This window comes from Falco cherrug, chromosome 1, assembly GCF_023634085.1.
Source record: "Falco cherrug isolate bFalChe1 chromosome 1, bFalChe1.pri, whole genome shotgun sequence".
Lineage (NCBI taxonomy): Eukaryota > Metazoa > Chordata > Aves > Falconiformes > Falconidae > Falco > Falco cherrug.
This window is the reverse complement of record NC_073697.1, coordinates 62226531-62246342: the sequence shown is the minus strand read 5'-3', so window position 1 is coordinate 62246342 and position 19812 is coordinate 62226531. Positions and strand designations below refer to the sequence as shown.

Below are 19812 nucleotides of genomic sequence, written 5' to 3'. Positions count from 1 at the left end.
TACTTCTTCCACACCTTAGTGCCAAGATTTAACTGCTTAAAATTCATGCTCCTTGGTTGTTACTACTTGTATGTTAATGCTGGTGCTTCTGTCTTGAAGCAGACTGGCAATTAGCCAAGTAGGAGACAAAACCTGGTGGTTTATGCCTATGAAAGTGATACTACTCCTTCAGTCAAATGTGCTAACATGATTGCTTGCAAACACAACTTGCATGTTATTTCTGCAGCTCGTAGCAAGTGTCTCACATGGATTTTGATTTTTAAAATGGCTTTGAATAAAGCATACAGATGTCACTTAGCTACCCCACGGGGTTTTTTTTGTTGTAAACACAGCACCTTCACAGTGCCAGCACTGATGATACTGTGTGTTCTTAAGCAAGCACTGCCATCACCATGTGAGCACTTCATGTAATTCACTCCTAAGAGTATGTTGTACTTGTAAAGTTGTAAATGTTTGGGTGAGGTTGTTTTAGGAGCTTAACTCATGCTCTCTTCTAATCGTTTGAATTAGCTTGGTAACAGGCTAGTTCGCACCAGGATGTGACATTACTGAGGCTGCACAGGGAGCTCTGAAATTGCAATTCTGTGCAAATTGTTTCATCTGAAATTGCGTGTTTTCCCAGTGCTTTCTGATGGAACATGTGTGAGCAACACGGGACAGAGCATGCTGGCAGGGATGCCTGATCACTGCAAATACCCTCCTGGGTGCTGCCATCTCTGCCTTCAGGTGTATGTGCTGAAAAGGTCAGACTTAGGTGATTGTGTGGTGTTCCAGAACGTGATCAGGTAAACTGGTTATAGAGTAGTGTGTTAACGTATGAAATGCCTTAAATTGTTTCTGACTTCAATGGCTGTGGTAATTGTGACAGTTTAATATGGTTTTCTGCTGAAGTGCAGATGGTGATGGTGCATTTTGCTTGGTATCAAAGCACGTTCAGTTAATTAGAGCATTTTTACACTGCCTTTCTTCATGTTTGGGCATGCCCTCTCCGTTCAGATTTATTACCCACCCCCTTTGTACAGGCTGCACAAACATAGCTGATGGGTTTGAGTAAACACCATGTGATGGTGTGGGTGAAAGAACCTAGTTCCAGATGGAGTACCAGGAAGAGTGTAAATTATTACTGTGTTGTGACACAAAGTGACTTGCATTCCTGTAGTAATTTGTAAACTTGTAGTTTGAATTATCTATTGTAATTGATATGGTTTTGGTTCCTGGTTACCCAGCACTGAACCAGTCCTACTACAGGTTAGTAGAAGTGACAAGTTCTTGCTCGGAGCCCAGTTCTGCATGTTGTTGTGTATTTCTCCTGGATCTGGGGCTGCTGGCAGCTGATCTTTTCTGTGAGGAGAATCTGCTTGCCAAGCTCCTTTCCTGTTGGTTTGTTGTTTTTTTTTTTTCCTTCCCCAAAGCGATGCTTCTGTTACCCAAGATCTCATATCTGTTGAGGAAGTGGAAAGCTCAGAGCTCTGATTAAGACGACTTTGCAGTGTGTAAGTACTTGAAATCTACAATGGAGATTTGGCAAGTTGAGCTTTATTGAAGGCACAAAACAGCTGAACTCTTTTGCACTGCGCTCTAGGGTGTTGTGGAGGCCAGGCATGCATAATGGTTGTTGATGTAAGACAAACTCAGAGTTTATTAGTATTTAGTTTAGAGAATTCTCCAAGTCGTCAGCTGCCAGGAACCGTGTCTCCTTGGAAAGGAATATTCTCTGGAGGGGCACCTGTTGTGTCTGTGCATCTGCTGCTAACCACTGCTATGGAGAGGGTGCTGGCTGAGGTTAATTTTTCATTCAATTTTCTATGGCAGATCTCAAATCTAAAAAGTTTCTCATCACCAGGAAGCGTTCTCATAAGCCTGATGTACATATTAGTACCTGTGGAGTTACAGAATATCATTTTTTGAGGACTGATTTTCATCCAGGTTACAGATTTTTATATGCTATGGTTAATCCTTAGGAATACCTCACTTTTTATGCAGGACACTTAGGACTCTAAATGCGGAAATGAGGATGTATTTGAAGCTGGTCTAGTTGCTTATGAAAGTATTGATTACTTAAGTGAAAATTTGCTTTAAAAAAATTGAATCAGTGGCTTATTACCGTATATTGTCTGGTTATGTGAAAGTCCAGGGCACAGAGTGAGCAGACTTATATATGCGTATGTACACATTGGTATATGTAACTTTGATGCACTTCCTTATTCCTCAGTCTCAAAACTTTTAGTTTTCTTGAGTCTTCAGCATCGATTGGATCAAGGTTTATTTTGTTTCAAATTTTGGCATTATTAGCTGCACATACTGTAAGCTACCATGTCATTCTTTAATTCTTTAATTCTTGGGATCTCAGTCTTGCTATGTCTTGGCATATTCCCTGTTTTCTGTGGTGAGAAAGCTCTTGAAAGAGGTGAGACTTGGTTGGATCTGAGCTACTGCTGAATCAAAATGGCATCTTAACTTTTTGTTGCATGACTAAGTGAGCAGGCTGTGCTATGGGCTGGTCTCCAGACAAGCAGAAACTAGTTTTAATGTGTCAAAACAGCAGTGAAAGCAAAGTTTGCAAATACTTTTCAGCAGTTGATTCCGTGATTGACTTAAATCAATGGAAAATTATTCAGGACAGGTTCTTGCCCTGCCTTCAGGGAAAACTGTTTTGGAAGAAGTCTTGAATTTGCCTTAGGTTTCCTAATGGAAGATGAAAATGAGGTACTGAAATTGTTTGTGCTTCTATAGGGATTAAATAATAGTGGGTAGGCAAAGGATCTAGACCAGCCTGAAGGAACCAGGAGATTTTAAGTTAGTCAAGCCATGTTATCTTGGGGGAGGAAGCAGGGGCAGAGGTGGGTGCTGTCTGACCTTGGTAGCTTGTTGTTTCCTTGTCCCATGGTCTTTTTACCCTCAGTCTGAGACAGATGTTTGAAATCCCATGTAAAGACAAGGTTGCAGGCCAGAAACCACTCTGGGTTTGGTCATCCATAGTGAGCACAGAAAAATTCCTGCAGTTCTAGAACAATCTTAATTTGAGTGCTGCTTTTGTACTCAAAACTGTTTACAGGCCCTACAGCCTGTCTGGAAAGCTTTATGCTTTTCATTGGTATGAGAAAGGATTTATTTTGAATATAGTTATTCAAGCTGTGTTTCCAGCTGAAGAAAATAAGGTTTAATGAAAGATATCAGGGTTTTTTGAATGATGCGTTCTTGCTTTTAGTAACTTACCTTTCACTACTTAATATGCTGGTTTTATTTTACACTTTCCAAACTATTTGTTGATAAGAGTTTGTTTTCTTTCCCCTGCTGTGGTTTTCAAAATGGTTTATATGGTCTCTGTGAGGATTTAAATTTCTTTGTTAGAGAAAAAATCAGGAATTGCTTCTCTTGTCATGGCAAACTTGTTTCCCAAAGCAGTCATTGATTCCTGTACAAAAATATGATCAGGAAATTATTATTCAGTGTGCCTAATCAACATCAATATAGCAGAAATCTCCCACTATTGTTATTACTGTGTTTTCTGATCTTGTAGCCTCCTTGACCTGTTTCAGTGTATTGCAGCCAGTGTTGTCACCCTAGTTGGGAAGGTTGATACTGCAGATCGAATACTCTGTTTTTCTGTTAGCTCTGGATTTTTAGTCTGTGCTCATTGTGGCCAACTAACACTCAAATCATTTCAGACTTTAATATAATTCTTATATTAGTGTGCATTATTCTGTCCATCCTGTGTACTTAATCTTGATGTTCATGTCCTGCTGCTTTCTTCCCACCAAATTTCAAATATGTCACTATATCAGTACCCTTATTTGAGAGCACCACACTCTGGTGCCTTGCATTTTAGTTAAACACCAGTGACCTGTTTGCTCATCGTTTTTGATGGCAGGTGGCCTCCTCCTTCCTGCTCTTTGATTGGAGAGTGGAATCTGTTGCTCCAGACATGTGATGGTGTTCAAAACCTGTCCAGTTTCCTTGTTCCTCAGCTGGGAAGCTGACCTTTGTCAATGAACACATCTTCAGTCAGATTCCCTTGTTGCATCCAATGAACTCTGTCCTTCCCACTTAGCGTCACTTTCAGAGCAATAAAGTCTTCTTCCTGCCAGATCCCCCACCCCAGTGCAACCATATCTTACAAATCTAAAGTTCTTCCTACCTCTGGTCTCATTTCTGGTACTAGCAGCCTTTCATATGGAATTGCCCTATGTAAGTCATCCAGCTGCTTTGGACAGTTTGGATCTTCTCTCTCATTCATGTCCTTGTGGTTTTGGTGCTTGGGTGCGATCTTAGTGCTTAGGAACTTGTCCTTATATGTTGTTAGGGCTGCTCATTAGGTTTTTGGGTGTCATGTTGTGTGTGTGCGTCCCTTCGGCTTCTGTAGGGGTTTCAGTGTGGATATGTGGCTTGGTTTTGCTGGAGGGGACATGGGAATTCTTTCGCCACTTGGCTAATGTTGTGTCTTCTTTCTAGAAGATGGAGGCTGTTGCTATGTAGGGAGTTGCACTCCAGTGGCTCTGAAGGGGTCCTATGGGCATCTACTTGTTGGCTACCCCAGCAGCATTGGGGTAGTGTACTGGTGTAACTACAGAGCTGGTTATGAACCTCCTTGCCTTCTCTTTATTTCAGCATAGACAACTCTTTGAGGATCTTGAACTTCTGCTGTGAGTTGCTTTCCTCGGAAGTCAGGGGAAAGGCCTTCAGTGCAGAGAAAAACTCTGTGTTTGTTACCTCTCTTTGCTGTGTGCATCAAGGGATGAGCAATGAAAATTTTTTTCACTGGGATTCTTCATGTTGCTCCAATGTTGCTACATTAGCTAGACCTGAGCTTATACAGCAGCATTTCATAATTTTTACAATTTGGATGTCCCTTAATTTCCTGTCTTTGTGCAAACTTGTACATAAGAACGTACGTGTGACCAGGCATGGTCAGACTGAAGACCACCTAATGCTGTGTCCCATCTCCAGCAGTAACCAGGGCTAAATGCTGAGTGAAGAGTGTAAGAACAGGATGAGCCTGTAGTGTTTCTTCCCTAGAGTTCTCCTAGCTGCTTGCAGCTTGTGACCGAGAGCTGCTTGAGTCAGTTTGGTATTCAGTTTTGGACAGATTTTTCTTATGTGGCTCTTACACGCTTGTATTTGAGCCTGTGTAAGGTTTTGGCTTCCAGGCCTCATGCAGTGGAAAGCTTCATAGCTTGACTACACGCTGTGTGAGGGAATATACTCTTCTGTTTGGTACCTGCTATTGGAAGAGGGAAGAAAGGTAGTTCATTCTGTTGTGTGGTCCCTCAGATACCTTTTTCCTGTTGAGGAGCTGAATCTTTTGGGTTGTTCCTTTGCTTGTGTGGAAGCCAAGTATCTGAGAATGCAGCCCTAGAGTCACACTTGATTGCAACTGACCAAAGGGTTCAAGAGTTGCTTGGCAGTCAGGGGAGCAGAAGTGGCCTGTGAAGGTGAGCATGTATGGATGGCATTGTTGTAAAAGCTTAATTTGCTTAAAGAAGTTGGTCAAAATGGCTGCACTTGGTTCAAAGACTATTAGCTTAAGAATGCTTGCTAGTTTAAAGTCCTGTTTTGGCTAATTGTTTTTAATTTCTTTTTAATTCCAGAACTTTTGAATCCTCTTGAGAAACATGAAAACAAAGAACTACTTCTTTTAAATATCTTTCAGGACAGTTGACACGTTCCAGGGAAAAGCTGGGTTTTTCTATTTTTGGTGTGTGGGTTTTTTTTTTTGTTTTTTTTGTTTTTCCTGCAAATTTCAGAAGAATCTGCATTCTCTGGGATTTTAAACAAACATAAAATGAAAACAGTTTAAAACTTAGCCTTCAAAATGAATGTTGAAAAGTCAAATGACAAAGCAAAGAATGGCTTGAAGTCTTCCTTGCTTATAAGGGATGAAAATGGAAATAACTACACATGTGACAGAGCTACACCTTCCTCAAAGAATTGTGCCACAGAGATACACAGTAATTCAACTGCCCAAAATGTAGTGACTGAGCATGGAGATGATACTGTTCGCGAAAGTAAAAGTGACTTTGGAAGTATTAGTTTAAAACAGCATTGTACTGAAGCACTTCATCTGCAGAAGACCCCTGGTAAATACAACTGCACCGAAAGTCTGTTGGGAGGTGCAGATGCTGCATGCAAGTCTTCCATGAATGAACAGACTTGTGTATATCCTTTGAACTGTGACTTGAAAGAAACAACAGACTTACTGAAAGGTAATGTTGCTATGGCAAAACCACAAAATCAGAGTATCAAACAATCGGTGCCTTACAGTCAGACTGACTCTGAGTGTGTATTACCTCTTCCTGCTTCAGAGCAGAACATGCCATCCCTGATAAATGACAGGGCATGCTGCCACCTGAGCACATTGGATGTTACCAATGTTATAGGTGAGACTCTGGGAACTGATCAAAATGATGACATGCATCTGAGGGAAACACTAATCTCTTGTGAAGTATGTATGAGAGAGAAATTTGATAGAACCAGCTCAGAAAGAACACCTAATTTCTCCTCTACAGTAATGGCTTCAGAAAGCCCAGATGCCTATTCGGAACTTGCAGTACATCGTCCTGCTTCTGCAGGTGTCGAACACTATCTAAAAAACACTAACAAGACTGATGAAGAATCACAGGAAACAGAAGCACAGTCTTTAAAACTAGCTGCTGGATTTATAGATCCGTATGTACGAGATACATTATCACCATGCATTAATATTAATGAAGATGACCAAGTGAAATCCTTGCTGGGTACCCCTGACCATGCTGAAACTGCGAATTCCAGTGCAGAAACATGCATGGATAGTTCTGTAAATAATGTGCATCTTCTCCCAGAAGATAAAATGGATGGAGAGCAAGTATCAAATAAAACCAATGAACCCTTAACCAAAGAACAAACTATCCCTGGAAATGCTGCTCTTCAGGATATGCATGAAACCACTTTCGTATCTTGCAGTGAACCAAAATTAAAGAGGACTGCTGTGCCTGACCTGAAATGCGAAGCAACTTTTGTGGTCTTCAGTCCTGTGGCTGATGAAAGTGATTCTGCTCTATGTACTTCAACCCCTAAAGAACAATCAAAGAATACAGCTTTTTCTGTTTCAGCTCTGGCAGAGCTTGGAGAGAAGTCTCCTAAACTAAGACAGAGCAAGGCATTTGTAGGAGGGCCGAACAGAAGGCCTTTGCTTAAAGCTAGTTCAGGTCAAAATGCAGGAAGACCAGTGGGTAGGTCTCCTATTGCGTTAACAATAACCAGAGCGAAGAAATCGGAGGTTGTTTGTTTTCCCAAACCTAATTTCAAAAATGTTAAGCCAAAGGTTATGTCCAGACCTGTGCTACAGTCAAGAGACGGTGCAACGTTAAAGCGGTCTCCCCAGTCGCCCCAGCTATCAGCTGTCGTCTCATCCTCACTGGCTGCTTCCCCACGGCATTTGTCTCCCTCCATAAAAGTGCTGAAAAAGAAAACAGATCTAGCTAAAGATACTAAAGCGGAATTGCCTGTGAATAAGCCCCATAAGCTACATCTTAACAAACGACTCTTCACTAGCCCAGCCGTACATCCCACAACACATCCCAGAAATGCTTCCCACAAGGCTTCAAAGACACCTGTGTTAAAGCAGAATCCGGAAGACATTGGCAAAGCAAGCTCCTCCCATTCGGTGTGCTCCTCCGTTTCTGCTGTGCCTCCAACGTGTGGAGAGAACTCGAAAGAGATGCTAAATGATAAAATGGAAAGTTCCACCTCTGTAATGCAGCCCTGTGCTCAAAACGTCTACCAGACCGGAGATGAAAAAGAGCAAAGCAGCAACATGGAAATTCCTATGGAAGCAGGCTTGTTAAAAGATGCGGCAAATGAAATGTGTGACTTGCACTCAGTTTCTTTGGTAAGCTATTTTTTTTTAAACGTACAAAATTATATGTTTGATATATTTGGAGAAAGGGAATTATGTACTGCACAGTTCATTCACTGCGTAGTCCTGAATGGAAGTTGTGGAATGGGTTTGGGTCTACAAATGTAAGTAGTGTTGATTTCGGGGGCGTAATCTCTGCCTAATAAAGGCAACGAAGGAATACCGTTTTACGAACTGGTCACGCTTGGCCTCAAGTGTGATTTCTGGTCTTGAACCTTTCATCTTACTCCATGGTATATAAATTTACAGTTGTTTGCTTTTATTAGGAATCTTAACAAGTCTTAATTTAGTCAAACTGGTAAAACTGCATAGCATAACTTGGTGAGGTTTTTCTAAATATAGCATTTAATATGTGCTTTTATCAAGGTAATTCTAGTGGTGCCGTAACTTTAAATAGACATTAGAGATAAATTGCTGTTTTCGGTATTTTCTTTTCTTTCAAAACATGCTTCAGAATGAAATTACACTTTTGAAATCTACTTACAGAAATGTTGTGCACACATTAACAATAATATTAGAGTCACGCAAAACCCAAAGACTACCAAGTTGGTCGAGCATTTTATTTTTAACATCTTCATTTAACTGTCCGCTTTGAATAATTTGGGAGTTTATTTGAAGTAGAACTGGGACTCATTAGAATAGTTAAGAGTAGCCAGGAAATATTTCTCATGCAGAGGGCATATACCTGGTTTTGGGCAATCAGCCAGCTGGAAGGTGCAGACTTCCTGGCCGGGAGGTATGCGTGCTCTGGTTCGTTGGGAAGTATTTTTGGATGAGTCAGCTGCATGTCAGGAGAAACGTGCTGCTTCCAAATACTCTGAAAGAAGGTTTAAAGAAAGGAATGCCAGGAAAGAGAGCTTCAGGGTTGGGTTGACCAAAATCTTGGGAGGCATGGTAGGGACACAGAGTTGGAGTCTTGATGCTGTATGGAATCCTTCCTGTTGTTCACTTGTGGGTGCCACAGCTTACGTTAAACTGGTGAAATGGAGCAGCAGCTTTTACTGGTAAAACTGACATTGTTTGGATTTTTGTCAGGCTTTACTGGTTGCCAGAAAAACTCCAGTAAAGCTCAGTATAGGGAGGAAGCTACTTCAGGTAAAACAGAAGCAGCTATCTATTTTTGAAACATGACAGAAGAAATTAATAAATAATGTTATTTATTACAATTAATAATTTAACTTGAAAACCTAAATGACCATGAAAGCAAGAATGGTCTATTTCAATTGTAAAGTATTTCAGAGCTTGGGTTCTGTTACGCTCCTTCCTTTTGGTGCTGAGGGTTGGAGAGAATTCTTTTATTAATTTCATGCCATTGCCAAGATGGAAACCTCTGTAGTATTTGTCCTGCTGGTAACTGGAAAATTGACAGAGCGAATGATATAAAATGTGCAGTAGAGACAGTCAACTGGACTAAACTTAATACGTGGCCTTCTGAAAAGTACAGATTAACTTCTGAAAATGAAGGTAAGGGCTGGAGTAAAAAGTGGAAAGTATATTAATATGACCAAATGGCTGCATATCAGCTTGAGTCACAGAAAAGCATATGAAGAACTGTATTTTCTTTCAAGTTTACTTTTATAGGCTTAATTGTACAGCATGAATTAGTGCCTGTATGAACCAGAGAAAGAATTCTGCTTGAAAGGCAGATGAGTGCAACATATAAGCCAGTTATTTTAACCTTGTCCTGGGTCCACTCCTGAATTTTTGTTTTATCTATGGCATGTGAATGTGAAAGGTTTTAAGCTGTTCTTGTGTGGTAATGTAAGACCTAGACCAGAAAACCTATTGTAAGGGCTGTGACGTTCCAGGTAGTAACTTACCAGTGTGTTAACTTGTGTACTTGCTTGATAAATAGTTGATTTTAAGATTAGGTGCAGGCATGTAATTGAATGGCTTAATTAGAGTTTGGGGAGGAAGAGGAAGAAATTCTGATAGAAAATGACCTCTGTAACTTCTTGAGCATGTTTGTCATTACCAATGATTAGCTGCAAACTAATAGTTTTGTGTTGCTGAAGGCCATTTCTGAGATGATTCTTGAGGTACTGAACTGCAGATGTGGACAATGTGACAGTGAACAGCTAAAAGTGTCCCCTGCTTCTGTGGTTAGTATTTCATTACAGATGCTGGAAAGGGGGATCTTCAGCTGCTCACAGTGGTGGTGCATGGGTGTTTTTGTTGTTGGTCGTGCTGTGTATTTGTATGATTTTTTTTGTTGTTGTTGTTTTGGTTTGGTTTTGTTTAAAAACAGATGCCTTTGGTGAAAGACGGGACAACACAAGGGAAAAACATACTGAAGAAAGACCCAGTCACACTACGAAGTGTATCTACTCCCAGGGTTAAAATGATGCAGTCTGTGTTGCCCTTGAAGAGAGGATGTGAAAATAAAACTATGGGCACAATTAAAGCACCTTCTCACAAAGGAGCTGTTCTGTCATCAAGCTCTGGTAAGAGAATTTTTCACTGGAGTACTACCACTTAAACAGTTTCTTAAAGTTCGGATATCATTTAATGTGCTTTATGACAGAACTTTTAGAGTGACACAGAGCTGAATTTTTCATGCTGAATATGATTTTATCCAAATAGCAAATTGCTAGTGCGGGGGGGGGGGGGGAAGCAGGTTACACCTTATCACTGTAAATCTTACCTTGTGAGGAATGTGTTTAGGAGGGTGTGGTGCTATTAGAAGAAACAATATTTAAATATTATTATTTATAGTTTTGGTTATGTAGCAGCACTTTGTGAAATTACTTGAAAGATGTAAAAGTGAAGAGGAGAAAATGTAGACCGAGCTCAGGTGCAAAGCAATAGTTTACAATAAGCAACTGTATGCTGTCCTTATGGGAATGAGTCCTTATTTCAGGACATAAAACTAGGTTGAACAAGGTATGTTAGTATAGCTCTGTAGTTAATAGAAAGGGGAGAACAAAATTGAAGGAGAGGCTACTGCTTGAGCTGCTAATTAAGCTTAGACTGATTAATACCAAGGGCGGGGGGGGAATCTCACATCTAGTCTGTAGGCTGCTGTTCAAATCTGGTGAGTAGAAACTACATTCTGTAATCGTATTGAAGAGATTCAGAAATACATTTGTATGTTATGTGTGTTTTTTTAACCAAGTGTGGCAACAAAGCTAATTGCAAAGATAGCCTGGCTATAAATGACTACACTACAATACACTCTAATGTGCAAAGTGCGCACACCCAACTTCACCCAGTAAAACCTGTTCTTTTTTTTTTCTAATCCGCTCAATCTATGATTATGAGACAGTTCAAAATACTTCTCTTAATTATATACAGGTGGTGAAGCATGATAAAATCTGTATATGTAGTCCTTTATGGGATGAGTCTCTCAGAGAAAGTGGATGTAGGCTGTTCTCTGACTTGAGTCTTGCCAATGTGAGGGACTTGCTCAGTGAACTAGGTACCTACCTGTAAGCCACCTATTTCTTGGAAGAGTAGTCACCTCTCTAAGTAGCAATTTAGAGCTTTCCTGTCTATAATTATGGTCTTAGAAGAACTGAGATGGAAATAGATACAGATTTGTCCCTTATTAGTCTGGAGTAGATTTATGACACCATCACTAGAAATAAAGGTAAGCATGGCTGGGTTATATGACTAACTTCTTTCCTTCATAAAAGAATAAAAAATAAACCAAATGTACTTTTGGAAGAAGCTTGCTGTTGAAAATCCTTTACTCCTCAAGTTTCTTTAGCTAATCTTGTCTCTCCTTAATCCACTGTATGGTAAAATTACAGTGGTCAGTAGAACACCTTCCACATTTTTCCTGTTGGAAGAAGGCTGCTTAGGGTAAAAGCTTGAAGCAGAACCTCAGCACTTCAAACTTGTGCTATAATTTGAGAAAACTGGAACATTAACACTGCACATGAAAATAATTTTCTTCTCCATGCCCCCTCCCCATCCCCCCTGCCAATACCTGTTGTTTTAGCACATTGTACCCTTCGTTTTGCTTATGCAAAGCCTTGGTGCTGCAGAGTAGGATTTGATGCGTTAAACTGCATTGGGTTAACCTCCCTGTCCCTTAAAGGGATTCTTTAGGGATTCTTAAAGGGATTATTTTAGGGATTCGTAAAGGAAGGGGATTCTTAAACATGGTTCCTTGCTTCTTTGGTAAACATACTACTGATTCAAATCAGAAGATGGGAGTACAGGGTTGGGAGAAGCAAGGATGGGGAAAGGTAGGAGTTGCTTGGTATTGCTACTAAAGCCACGCTGTATTACACAGCCACACCTTTCAAGTAAAACGCCATCTACTGCTGCTGACCCTATCTGTTCTTAAGGTTTTTGAAGTAAAACTGCGCACGTGCATACAGTGGTGAAGTGGCAGCCTGTAAACCAAACCCAGTTGTCTGTTGTAGCTAAAGCCTTCCTGTAGGGAGTAACTATTTCTTCCAGTTAAGTAATTTGAACACTTTGGTATTAAAGTTGTGCCTTGATACAATTCCAACAACACAGATCAGTAACTCAGTAGTTGTACAGTTGTTTGCTGGCAAGATCTCTGTCCAGACTACAGGCAGACTAGCTAAATCTAGGATGGAAAGAACTTCTGAAGGTCACCTAGTCCAGCCCCCACTGCCTGTAACTGGGTCAGCACTGAATTAAGACTAGGTTGTTCAGGCATTTGTCAAGCCAAGTCTTAAAAATCTCCAAATCCTAATGACCCCGTTGCTTTCTGAGGTGCTAGTATAAATGCAGCTAATTTGTAATCACTTGCTGGCTGTACTTGGATCTGTTGGGCAGGCAGACAATTGAGTAGTGAGTCCATCAAATACTCTGAACAAGAGAAGTGATAATACAGCTCTCTGTCATCTCTCAGATGGGTATGTTGAGGGACGGAGGCAGTCCATCTGTCCGAAGTGTATTAGTATATGTGTTATTCCCAGGATAAGGAGCTTGTGAGCAGTGGATTGTATCATGCGCTGTCATTTCAAGTGAGAAGCAGGAAACTGCTCTATAGCCAAGAAATAAAAGAAAAAAATGCCCTGTATCAAACACCAATTACAAGATCCTTGCAGCTTGGCAGGAGTTGAGATTTTGATTTTATTTTTTTTTTTCACTTGTAAATGTAAACCTTAAGTTTTCAGTAGTAATGCACTAGCTCAATAGAAAGCCTGTCTTCTACGGAAATTCCCTGATGCTCTCTCTCGAACAGGAGACAGCAGAAGGAGAGGAAAACCTCCTGTCTCAAGCATTAAGTTTTTGTGAGGTTATTTGCAGAGCATGTTAAGCTAGAAATAATTTTTTATTTACTTCAAAATGGTTGCTGACCACTGTTCACCAGTATCGGTGTATCTTGGCTAAAACTTGGAGTTTTTGCTGAATTAGAAATCTGTTTTCTGAAAGGTGAGCCCAGGTTGATTAAATGTACTGAAGTGGTTTGTGAAACGGTGAAGCCTCATTTCTGCAGCAAATCTAGAAATTAGGTCACAGTTGCAAGCTAGACACCTCAGAATTATTTCTGTAACTGTTTGTCTCCATTTCTCCATAAGAGAGAATGACTTGCAGTCATGTTCTTGAGCAAAGATCTTAATTCTCTACAGCTAACTTTTCCATGGTGGCGTGCACAGATTTCTGTAGTGCTGGATGGCAGGCAGTATGCCTTTTGCTGTGTTAGTTTTCTATCAGTGAAAACATGTATTAGAATTCAAGACATAGAATAAGGTGTTTGAGTTACCTGGTTTTTACTGGAAGGCGTATGTAATTTTGGAGCCCTGGTTCAGGAGTTTGAACTAGTCTCAAAATGAAAGCAACTATTGTTTTTGTTCCCAGCAAACATACACAGCCTTCTAATTGGATATGCATAACCACTGTGGAGGAGTAATAGCCAGCTAACAGTTAGGGTTTTATGGTTTGGGAAGAGTAATCTCTGTCACTTGAAGGGAGAGTTGGAAGGGGACTGGAGAATCCAAGAAGCTTTGGTAGTCCCATGGAACATCACTCCAAGTTCTTCTACTGTCAGCCTGTCCCAACAACTGCATGTTACCACCCTTATGTTTGGACAGAAGCACTGTGACAGTTTGAGCCACAAGAAATTATTTGATTTGTGTTTGAGCAGTGTAAAATAGGGATATAAATGATTTACTTTAGATCTAAAAATGTAAATGCCTACCACTGCCTTTTTTTCTCCTTTTGCTGACTACAACCTACCTCTAAGCATGTAAAGGAAAGGAGCTTTACCTGTAAGACTTCTGATATGGTATAACACTTGTGCTTTAAAATTATACCATAGCTTTAAATTATTTCCCACTGTATGAAACTTCACATTGTTTGATGTCTTAGCTATGAGAGCTGTGTCAAGCTTTATGTGCAGTTGAAACTATTTGCGGATATGAAAGCATCAAAAATATTATTCCTCTGCTTAATGTTAAAAACATCCCAAGATTAATGGAAGCCATGTAAATCGTCTTTGTAACCAAAATGTCTTTCACTGTCTTGACAGTTATTTCTGACATTTTGGGTACCATTTTGTCTCTGATTCCCTGATATCTAATTAGCAGAGTTATGGCCCTGTACTTTACTTACCTTTTCCATGAGTCTAATCCAGTGGTCCTCTTTCTCTTGCTAGTATTTTCATATCATTTATCTAGAGTAATGAAAGCTTGGGTAGAGAAGCTCAACAGTCTGAATTTTGGGTTTCCTTGAAGAAGGTTTTGGACAAGCGAGACCTTTTCCTTATGAAAAGTTGATTATACTGAAGGACTTTTCCAGTGTTCTGCAACTAACCGAAGCATGGGAAAAATAACTTCACATATGCTATAGGAAATATGTTTAAATTGCATTATACCAAAGCAGATTTTATTGATGCTTTGAAATACTGATTTGTTTGTTAGTTCATAATTGCTAAATTCCTTCTGTTGAATTTTGTCTTGATCTCACACTTAAATGTATAATTCAGAGGAACTTCTACAGTTAAAACGAGAACAGGTTGTGACAGATTAAGACTATTCATTTTTGTGTGGTGTTGCTGCTTATTGCACAAAGGCAGGCTGTTCAGATGTAAAATTGAAACCAAATGGTTTCAATGGGTTATCATGTAGTTGGAAACATACATACACTTGGTAATTCGGGACTTTTCGGTATAGCCTTTCAAAATACTAGTGAAACAGAACCAAACCAACTTTGTTCCAGTAAGCATTCCCATAATCCTTGACTCTCTGTTCTAACACTGAACCAGGAGCTAAACTAAACATTGTTACTGCAAATCAGTTTTCAGATCATTCCTGCTATCTACCATGTGACTCTTTATGACATGCTGCCAAGAGGAAACAAAATGTTTTAAAAGGCAAACATAACTTCCAAGTTCTCTGGCTTGAAGCAGTCAGACCTTTTCTCAAAATGCTGGAGTGGAGACTGACTTGTAAGGGCATCCATATACTTTCTCGTGAACAAATCTGAAATGCACCAGGGCCTACAAATAAAGCTTTAAGTTTAGTTTCAACAGTCTTTTTATGTATGTATGTTTGTTTGCTTGCAGAACAGTCAGTTTGTTTTATGGATCTTAAAAGCAGGTTCCTCATACGCTAGCTTATCCTAGATCATTATTTGTCCTTATGAGTCCAGGTTACTTGGTGTCTTTTTCCCTTTCTTTAATATATATATGTAGGGTTTCATTACAGTGATTAAAGCCTGTGTTAAAAGTGTACTTAAAACTCCCATATTCCCCTTCAGAGGGGTAGGAAGAAGGAAGCCAATATGTGGGGCCCCATGGAGTGCAAGGTCTGTAGTATGACATAAAGCTTGTCTACCATCCCTCTTTGGTCATCTTCACCCAGAGAGCTCCACTGCATAGTGACTGTGTATCACATAACCAGTTCTCTTTTAATTTAGGGTGTAAGGTGGGGGAAAACTTACCCAATGTATCTGCAAGGACTTTTGTCCAGCTGATTCGTTTGGGAGAGTTCGGAAGGCAGTGTAAGTTGTGAAGGCTCAGGAGCCTTGCAGGTCGTCCTTTCTCCGGTTGCTTGAGTTGGACTTCCCTGGTAATGTGTTCGTTCAGCTTTGCCCTTGCTTCCTGGTCATGCGCAACAGGGATGGTTTGCTAGAAGCTGCCTGGAGCAGTGTATATACTTGTGCAAAGTATTGACCTTTAAGCCTCTGCCCAGGGTGTTGGTCATTCAGGTACAGAATGGTCAGGTCACAGGTTAAGCCAGAAAGGAGCCGTAAAAAGATGTCACCTGCATTCAGCTTGGTCACTTTGCTTTTAGTTTTGGCTCTACGCTAGTAAAAAGCTTGCTAGTTAGTTTTAGAAGCCAAATTGACCATGAGAAATGAGTAAAATTGGAAGGGGCTTTGTTTGTGAGGTAGTATGGGATCTGTTACAACAAATTCCTTCAAGGCAAGTTGATTGATTTATCTCAGGTTTGGTATCCTTGGATGTGGTCCTCTGAGTGTGGGGTTGGTTTTTTTTTTTGGTGGGGGGAGAAGGTTGGAAACATTTGAAGATAAATGACCTTTATTCCAGAGTGTGGTGTTTCCACTGCTTTATTGACTTCCAGCTTCCAGAAGGGAGCATTTTGTCCTGTCAGCTTTGTTTCTGGTGCCATCAGTTACCATGCTTAAGGAATTAAAGCTTTCCCCTGTGTTCCCAGACTTTTTACAGGTGATTCATGACTAGCACCATCAGGGTTTTAATGTGTTATACCTGTAGCAAGAAGCGTGACCATACTTGTAGAGGCTGGTACTAACAGTCAACATATCAATGCTGTCAGAAATGTGGATGCATTTATAATATTCTCCTTTAGGAGCGAGGTGTGCACTGCTTCCCTGCAGGGGAATTTCTTGGTACCTAGTCATTTACTTGTAAAGACATGCTGGTTTGTCTTCAAATGATTCTTCACCTGTACTAGTTAGTTCTGAATTCTCTCAGGGTAGAGGTAAAGGAGAAGAGAAATTGTTTGTGTTCCTGAATAAAATTTATTTAGGTTTTGCTGCAGTGAGGTTCCTTCTTCATGCAAGGAATGCACAAACTCCTGCAACAGAAAACTTAAAATATTTATAGTTAGATATATATATATATAAACAACCCCTATTTTTCAGTGCCTAAGATGTGTAGTGTGAAGTGTTGGGCAATAATGAAGAGTACAATTGGATGTGGTTGGTGGTTTTCTTTAGCCTCAGCTTTCCTTGTAGTACATTGATCTGACTTCTTGTGCCCACTATTCCTGAACAGACAGCACTTTCCAATAGCTGTGTGAAAGCTAGCGGTTGGGGTTTAAGTCAGGGTGCAAACAGCTTACAACAGTCTCTTGGCAAAGCTGGAGCGGGCGAGCTTTGCCATCGCTGTGCGGCTGGCATGAAACTACCTGCTGTCCAGAGGCTGGCCCTGCCTGGGGCCGTAGGGGATGACTCTGCAGACATGGTCTCTCGTGGGGCTGCTCTAGTTCAGCCTACGAAAGGAAAAACCTAACACTGAGTAAATCCAACAGGCAGCACTGGATGCGAGAGAGCAGGCGTGAGTTTGGACTGAAGGCTGGGAAGGAAAAGAGCTGCTTCTAGGTGCTGAAGGGATTGCATGCAGGGAGCTGAGCCTGAGGGAAGATGGGGAAGGGAGGAGTCCCTGTGGGTGTGGAAGGTTGTAACTGGGAGGCAGTCTGCCACGTTTTAAAGCTGAGCCACATAGGAAGGGGAAAAAGTGAAATGTAACGGTAAACATGCATGAATGTTGTTCTTTCCCTCTCTCTCCCCCTAACTGAAAACACCCCAGTGGCTCTTCTGACAGTGGGAGTGTTTGAGAGAATTAAAAGATTTGGTTTGGTTGTTGTTAACTGCTAATATAAGGCTCTGTAGCACTGATGATCATTTTCCCAGTTTTAGTCTGAGAATATTGAGCTGCAAGAGGAGGAACACATGAATACCTACCTGCATGGCTGCTGGCAGCCCAGGTACATTTTTGCACCTAGCTTGCTGCTGGTTCCTCAATACCTGTGTCAAAAAGGAGTGCTTTCCTAAGGATTGTAGGTGAATGGGAACAGTACTGTGGAAGTCTGCTTCGGATGGGTAATTGGGTCTTGCCTTGTCAGCTGTTCTCTGATTAGCTGTTACCTCTAAACAAATAAATCTCTCTCATGTAAATATTTTGAGACCCAGCAGTAACTTATCATTCCATGTCTTTGTCCATGTTTATGTTTAGCAGTTGAGGCATTGCTAGCAACATAACATAACTGTGTCCTGCCTTTTCTTTGTTAATTTTGGTAATAATTTGGGACTTTAAAAGGGAGAGATAACTAGAAAGAGGTTATATGTACATCTTCAGTAGAATTACGGAATGTGCTGTGACCACTCTTTATTCCTTGAAGGAACGCTGATACATGTATAGCATAATATGGTATAACTAATACTGCTGAACGGTTAAGTGGGCAACTTGGGGAGCTCGCAGCCATCAGAAATCTGTTAGTGTTGCTACTGCTTTACAGTGCTCAAAATAGCAACTGTACATGCTCCTGTAGCTATGTTAAGGTCAGTCTGCTGGAGACAATATCAAAGTCCAGTTTGTCTTTCCATGATTTACTTGCTCCTTTCAGTAGATGCCAAAAAAAATAGCATGTTTTCTTGAAGGTTTACTCCCCTTCCTTTATAAACACTTTGTACTGTAGCTTTAGACTGTGCTTTTCCATTATGCCTAAAATTATGTTTTTAAAAGGATAAGAAGTTAGCACATCTAAAATAGAGCCCCCTAGATTTTTAAACTTGTAGGAAAAATCAGAAAAGCATGACAAAAATTCCAAATTCAACATATTCAAGAGATAGGGCAATTGAAAGGCCAGACCAACTATTACCACTAACTTTAGGGTTAAACGAAAGCAGCAACAACAAAAAGCATCCTTCCAAAGACTCCTTTTGCTTTTAGTCTGCCCTAAGTTTCTGTTCGGGAAGGAAAGGCTTGCAACCAGTTGTATAGCTCCATGAATGCTGGTTGCTCTGTGCTCGGTTTTAGATGTGAAATGTGTCAGGATGGTTTGAAATGGTGAACACTGAATCTCAGAATTGGCCAATGCATACTCAACTTTACAATCGGTCTGGTGGTAACAAAGTCCCAAGTTCACCACTACTAGCATATGGTTATTCTCTCAATTTGAATTTTTTAGGCTTCAGTACTATTTAAAGGAAGCCTTAATTTATTCTTGACAATAACTGCCTATGAGGAATTCATACGAGAGGATGATTATTTGAGTAAGGATATGAAATCTGACTTCGGAGCTTCTTGAAAAATGAGCTTTGTTCTTTGCTTATTTCCTTTCCAATACAAGAGATGCTTTAACATACTTGAAGTAACGTGGTTGTTGCATAGAGACATTTTTTCTGAAGAATTGCCAACTCATTACTTCACTGTATAGGAATGTGATATTTCTAGTATTCCACTTCAGTGACTAGATTAAATAACTGATGAAAGCCTGTTACGTTGATGCTATTGCTTGTTCACTAGCTATCCTGCTTTTGTGCTTGTTTCTAGTACTTTTGTTTATATACTGTATCTTCCTGCTTCTGTCTTCAAAACCTTTGTATTTAATTCTGGTTGACTTCTTGGGGAATGGTAGTTACAAAAATACTTTGTAAAACCATTGTTGCTGGTTGAAATAACACCAAGGGTAGTTGCTTAATGATCCTGTGTCCTGACTTAAATTCTCACTTGAGCTGGGCTTTTGAAACATGTATTTGAGTGCTTGAGCAATCACTTCAATAGAAGCCTTATATTGGAAAGTACTGAGCGGTAGAACTAAGAAAAGAGCAAAGATCATCTGTTTGGTGTGCTTCTGGAAGTGGACATCCTAGAGCTTCCTGCGCTCACTGAATGGGTTTGAGTCCACAGCTGGTTTAGAGTACTGCTGCACTCCAGTGTCTGCAGAGGAGGCTGGAAATCATATATAGGGAACATGCTGTATGACAAGAGTGAGGGTTTATCCTTG

General features: G+C 40.4%; 1 protein-coding gene across 4 annotated transcripts in view; it reads left to right on the top strand.

Moving 5' to 3' along the window:
* Positions 1 to 19812, top strand: part of MTUS1 (microtubule associated scaffold protein 1) — a 129202-nt gene that overhangs the window by 29422 nt on the left and 79968 nt on the right. Inside the window, exons 1-4 of one of the 4 annotated variants that reach the window (XM_027802158.2) lie at positions 1146 to 1248; positions 1413 to 1493; positions 5589 to 7867; positions 10143 to 10338. In XM_027802158.2, the coding sequence (XP_027657959.2) occupies positions 5813 to 7867; positions 10143 to 10338 (2251 nt within the window). In that variant the 5' untranslated portion in view covers positions 1146 to 1248; positions 1413 to 1493; positions 5589 to 5812. The other 3 variants (XM_055712743.1, XM_014278247.3, XM_027802159.2) reach the window with 3 other exon arrangements.